Below are 5,700 nucleotides of genomic sequence, written 5' to 3'. Positions count from 1 at the left end.
ACGAGGCGTCGAGCCCCTTGGGAGTTTAGGGCTTGGCAACAAAATTTAGAATTTCTATTTCTCAGGTTTGTCTTTCACTCTAACTAAATAAATAAATATATATATAACATTAAAGGGTCAGTCCTTTCAATCCTATCCATACACGTGTGCACTCGGCCCTCATCGTCATCACGTTTCACACAATCCTTCCAACCATTGCCTGCCCATCTAATCCGAATGCTAAAAATCTAGCCAATCACAGCACGCCTTCAAGCCCCACATCAGCTGCTTAGTGATTAGGATTTAGGAATACTAATTATGATTTTTCTCTTTTGTTATCTTCCCTAATAATTATTATTTCTTAATTAAAACAACAATTTTAATTTATCTTCTTCTCCGCTTACCCTTATTTTGCATTTATTTGACCCTGGTTGCTCTTCGGTTCTCTTCTCCGCTTCTTTTTCTTCCACCTCTCCATTTCCTTCTCTCTCAGGCGACGAAGAAGATAGTTTTCCGTTTTCGGTCTCATCAGATCTATCGGTTCCAGTTGGGGTTTACGCGATCGGTCGAATTCATCTGCCTCCTCTTTCTGGTGAGGGTTTGATCTGATTCGTCCTTTTCAGGTTTCGATTTTCCAAGAAGTTTGTGGGATTCGGATTTCGGAAGTTGTTGGAAGTAGTAAGCGCTTCTGGTCTTCCGATCATCGACCAGAATCGGAAGTTCAGTGGGTCTGGTGTTGTGGATTTGTCTCTATTGGATTTATACGGAGGTTTGTGTTGATTTGGGCTTCTACGATCTCATTTGGGTTCTAAGAGGTTAAATTAGGGTTTTCTTTGCGGAGATGTTGGGGACGGGATTGCAGTTCGGGCGTGCCCATGGAGAGGATCGATTTTACAATCCGGTGAAAGCAAGGAGGAATCATCAACAACAACAGCAGCAGCAGCAGCAGCAACAACAACAACAACAACAACAACAACAGCAACACCAACAATCACAGCAACAACAAATTCAAAGAACTCGGAGTAATGGACCTGTGAACACGGCAGTGGCGACGAAGGGCAAGGCCGTTGTATCAGACAACAGAGAGCTGGAAAACAGAGTGGGATCTGACGAGACGTCGAAGCCTATGGCTATGCCGGCTTCAGAATCAGTTATAGGTCCTCCCAGTAATCTCGATCGTTTTCTGGAGTCAACAACACCATCTGTTCCTGCGCAGTACCTCTCTAAGGTCCATTTATCCTATTTAATCTCAATTATTATTTTCTTTTTCACTTCTTGACAACTAATGTTTTTAACTTTTCTTTTCGATTTTTTTGTTCTAATTTAGTTTTTTGTTTGGTTGTAGACAAGAATGAGGGGTTGGAGGACTTGCGATGTGGAATTCCAGCCCTACTTCACCCTCGGAGATCTGTGGGAATCTTTTAAGGAATGGAGTGCATATGGCGCAGGGGTGCCTTTGATACTGAACGGCAGTGATTGTGTCGTCCAATATTATGTCCCCTATTTGTCCGGCATCCAAATATATGGTGAATCAAGGTCGTCGGCCAAGTCGAGGTACTAATGGTGTTCTCAGATATTAGCTATATTCCTATTTTTTTTCTTCCAAGGGAGTATTTCTTGTTTAATGCGTCTTGAACTTGATGAATACCAAAGGAATAGATGTGTAGCTTTTCACTTTATTTCGCACCTGCTGTTTTTTAACTGTGTATTTTAACAATCTGTTCTGATTATATGAAGTATTGATTCCAATGTCTTGTTTTTGTTTCTTTTGAATGCAATGTTGGTTCGTACCAAAAAAAAAAATGCAGTGTTGGTTCGTACCAAAAAAAAATGCAATGTTGGTTCTTTGAAATCGGTTTTTTTTGTTGACGCTCAGTCAGTTATTGTTGGTGTGTTTCCTTTTCTGTTATTTTCGGGGTAATAGTTGGAACTCCTTATTCTTTAAACGTAACTACTTGTGTTTTTTGTGTGGAAACTGGAGTAGGGCTTTGTATTTGTAGTTTTCTTTGATGCGAGAACAAGCTAATGTGAAGCAGTATGGTGGATGGGAGAGAGTCGTAGTATTAGTGTTTGAGTGTATCTGTAGATCCCTTGCATGTTAGGATGGGCTTCTATGAAGCAGGCAGGTGTATTTTTTGTTTTCTCTGGAAAGAGAATCATTGTTTTTCGTTTTTTCATTGTGTGATTCATTTTCCATTGTATGAAGTTCTTGGCTTTTAACTGCCCGAAAAAATATGTTCAATTTTTCACTCAGGTCATTTGGAATCTAATTTACCTGGATTTTTCATGACAAACTCTTTCCTAGTAGGCAATGAAATTAATTTCCCCATTTGTTATCAAAACCATGCATGAGACTTTCATCTTGCACGGCTCCTAAGTAATAAAAGAAAGAAGGTGAGTTCTTTCTTTTTTGATTACCTTCCTCGTGTATGTATAAGACCGAATCAGTTCAATTTCTAAAAAGGATTACTAACCCTTAACTTTTCGAGGAATCCTTCATCAGTGGTTGTGAATGACTGGTTTTTTCAATCTTTCCGTAGGAGCAAGTCAGAAAGATTGAGAAATAGGCTGTTACTGAGAAGCGTGCCAGAGAAAAGACACTTACTACGTAGTTTTTCTGCTGGTGCTTGAAAGCCGTAGTTTGCAGGGTTGGGGGTCGAAAATAGTTTCAATAGTGATAGGGGTTGAAGATGGAGAAAATATGTCTAATTCGAGTAAACGCTAGAATAAAGAAGTTGAATTTCTTAACAACTTCCATTCACAATGCTAAAGAATTATTGTTCTTTAAACTAAAGTGCAATATTTTAGTTTTTCTATTATATGTATAATTATTTCAGATAGGAGTTTTTGGGTTATTATATAAGAAATAGGGTTCTTATTTGTTATTATTTATTTTCACTTCTTTCCAAAAGCATATCCTCTTCTGTATTCTGTGGCGATATTGGAAGAACTTGGCTTTTGTTTGTGTATCTCCAACCAATTTTCTAATTCCAAACCTGCCAGGGGCCCAGGACACCTACTGCAATTGGTGATGCTGAGTCTAATAGTTGGCCAAGTGAATCAAGTTGCTGAAATCTTCTCACCTAACTACTCCAATAAAATCCGAGGAACAAAGTTGGAGGTCCTTTGATAAAGGAATGATTGGTATCCACCAGTAGTATCTTACTCCATCTGGAACCAAATAGATGTGAAAAATCACAGCTTTGCTGACTTTTAGAAATCTCTAGCTCCGTGCCATAGAGTCTTAACTTTCCTGGCTTTCTGAAACATGTGACTCTATGCTATAAGGACATGGCTTATATAGCACCAATGAAAGTTCAATATCAATTTCTGTCGCAGCTTGAATTCATGGTCCCAATGTTCTAAATTTTATTTATTTATTTTAAAAATGCAAAAAATATTTTGGGAGTTTCTGGAAGTTAAAGAAATGTAATGCACAGAGCTTCCCCCCCCCCCCCCCCCCCGCCCCTCTTCCTGTGAGACAAAAAATCTTTTAGTTGGTTCCAATCCCTCTGTTGGTCCTGATCCTACTTTAGATATTCTGCCCTGATTTCTTTTGTATATTTTCCATTACATTTATCCATATTTAATGTTCTCTTATGCTATAGGCGACCTGGGGAGGACACTGATGGCGATTATTATAGAGATTCAAGTAGTGATGGAAGCAGTGATTGTGAGCTTGAAAGGGGCGTGAAATCCTCAAGAGAGCTGTGGAATTGTCACCATCTAACTAGTGAGGTTCCTCTTCGTATGGACAGATTGTCTTTGGGAGACAAGCATGTTTCTATACAAGAAGGCTTTTCTAGTGACGATGGTGAAGCTGGGAATTCACGAGGTCGCTTGCTTTTTGAGTTTTTTGAACAGGATCCTCCTTACAGCCGTGAACCTTTGGCTGACAAGGTAGTTGTTTTTCTTCATCTGCCTCTCTGCCTTGCTTTCTTATTTATTTCTTTTTCCTTGGCCTTGCTTTCTGATTATACCTTACAATTGCCTCACTGGTGTCACAGATCTCAGATATTGCATCCCGATTTCCTGGACTTAAGACACTCAGAAGTTATGATTTGCTTCCAGCCAGTTGGGTTTCTGTGGCATGGTAAGATGCAAGATGTTTGTTAGAATATCACATCTCTTTGTTTGATAATAGCCATCATTAACTCATTTTTTTGGTTGATTTGTTCTAGGTATCCAATATACAGGATACCCACAGGACCAACATTAAGAGATCTGGATGCTTGTTTTTTGACATTCCATTCTCTTTCTACTCCTATTCGAGGTAAAAATGAATTCTTTGTTTCATTATTTGAAGGTACTCTTTTTTTTTTGGTATGCATGCGAAGATTATCATGATGCAAGAACATTCTCCACCACATACCAGTAAACCCCCTTATATAATAAAACTCTCCATTTATTCATTACTAGGCATATTTCATGTATGTTTTATTTTGTTTGGATGACAGAATACTTTTCATTTGTTCATTTGGTGATTTAGTTTCTTGTTAACTTGATTTATGCTTTTTGACTCTTTGTAGGTGCTGGAGGTGGACAGGCTCCTCCTGTCGTGACCTATCCCAATGGGATGGATGGTGTCCCCAAGATTTCCCTGCCTGTTTTTGGGCTGGCCTCTTATAAGTTCAAGGGGTCAATGTGGACTCCAAATGGAGGATGTGAGCGTCAATTGGCAAACTCACTCTTGCAGGCTGCAGACAACTGGTTGAGGTTGCTTCAGGTCAATCACCCAGACTTTCAGTTCTTTGCTTCACATGGTACATTTCGGAGGTGAAAAGAGAATATGCTGTAGCTGCATTGCCTCTTCCATTCACCAAGGAAGGCCCAACCTAGTCCATGGTTAATACGATGATAGACTGAGGGTTACCATTGTGAAAATCTAGATGGCAACCCTCAGGGATTGCCCTTGGGAAAGTTTCCTTCATCTTACTGATCAAGAGAAGGAAAAAAAAAAAAAAAAAAAAAAAAAACGAAAATGAAAAGAAAAAGAAAAAAGAGGATAAAAGTGATGATGCCATGGAAGGAGAGGAAGCAGAATAACCGCTCAAGAATGTGAAAGAAAAGCTACAAAAGCAGTCTCTGTGGTAGCTGAGGTAGACCAAGCTTAAAAGAAATGGTATGACATGATAAGTGGGTGGTTGGGTGAGTTTCTTCATGCTTGTTGGATTATATATATATAATTTATATATTTCATGCTAACTTTCAAGGGGATTTTGAAGTTTAATGATGTATAAGAGGGCTAAATTTGAGTTGCCCTTTGTTTGGTATCTCTTGAAGACTAACCTGTGTGGTTTGGCCACCCGAAAAAGAGGTTTAAAAAAAAAAAAAAAAAGAATTAGTGAAACTTATGGTGTTGAGCAATTTGGTATGTTAATGGAAACTGATGTTTAGATGCAAGGTGGCTCTTTTTGAAGAGAGATTTATTCCTATCTTTTGCTTCTGCTCTATGGTTTTCTGTCATCATCGAGGTTCTGTTTGTTTTCAGGGAAGTGTAGAAGCAAAATTTTCAATTAATATTGAAATTATTTTTTGGATGATTGTACTTGCAAAATTTTCTTTTACATGGCTTTTACCTGGAAACAGATAGAGCCTGAAGAAAATTTATGTTTAATTAATCGTGTTATATGGGATACAATTGTGTAGTATAGTCCGACATCTTACTGATTTTCAGTTTGACGGATGATTAATTAAAGGGCTTTCCATGGCAATAGGTAA

The 5,700-nt window shown here is 38.5% G+C and overlaps 1 protein-coding gene across 2 annotated transcripts; it reads left to right on the top strand.

Annotated features, from left to right (window-relative positions):
• Window positions 1-369: 369 nt before the first annotated feature.
• On the top strand, window positions 370-5,378 carry LOC122649439. 2 transcript variants are annotated; one of them, XM_043842604.1, is made up of 6 exons: window positions 370-1,207; window positions 1,325-1,533; window positions 3,588-3,879; window positions 3,987-4,072; window positions 4,161-4,252; window positions 4,506-5,378. In XM_043842604.1, the coding sequence occupies exons 1-6, from the start codon at window positions 821-823 to the stop codon at window positions 4,757-4,759; spliced, it is 1,320 nt and encodes a 439-aa protein (XP_043698539.1). In that variant the 5' UTR covers window positions 370-820; the 3' UTR covers window positions 4,760-5,378. The 2 variants fall into 2 exon arrangements, with proteins under 2 accessions (XP_043698539.1, XP_043698540.1); XM_043842605.1 differs by having other exon boundaries at window positions 371-1,207; window positions 4,509-5,378.
• Window positions 5,379-5,700: the final 322 nt, after the last annotated feature.

This window comes from Telopea speciosissima, chromosome 2 (assembly GCF_018873765.1).
Source record: "Telopea speciosissima isolate NSW1024214 ecotype Mountain lineage chromosome 2, Tspe_v1, whole genome shotgun sequence".
Classification (NCBI taxonomy): Eukaryota; Viridiplantae; Streptophyta; class Magnoliopsida; order Proteales; family Proteaceae; genus Telopea; species Telopea speciosissima.
The sequence above is the reverse complement of the archived record's forward strand: the minus strand, read 5'-3'. Positions and strand labels throughout refer to the sequence as shown.

Bases quoted from the DNA above. Each gene is read 5' to 3' on its own strand.
- LOC122649439 (XM_043842604.1), top strand. From the start codon at position 821: ATGTTGGGGACGGGATTGCAGTTCGGGCGTGCCCATGGAGAGGATCGA. The intron at 1,534-3,587 runs GTACTAATGGTG...CTTATGCTATAG, and splicing joins AGGTCGTCGGCCAAGTCGAG to GCGACCTGGGGAGGACACTG. The intron at 4,073-4,160 runs GTAAGATGCAAG...GATTTGTTCTAG, and splicing joins AGTTGGGTTTCTGTGGCATG to GTATCCAATATACAGGATAC.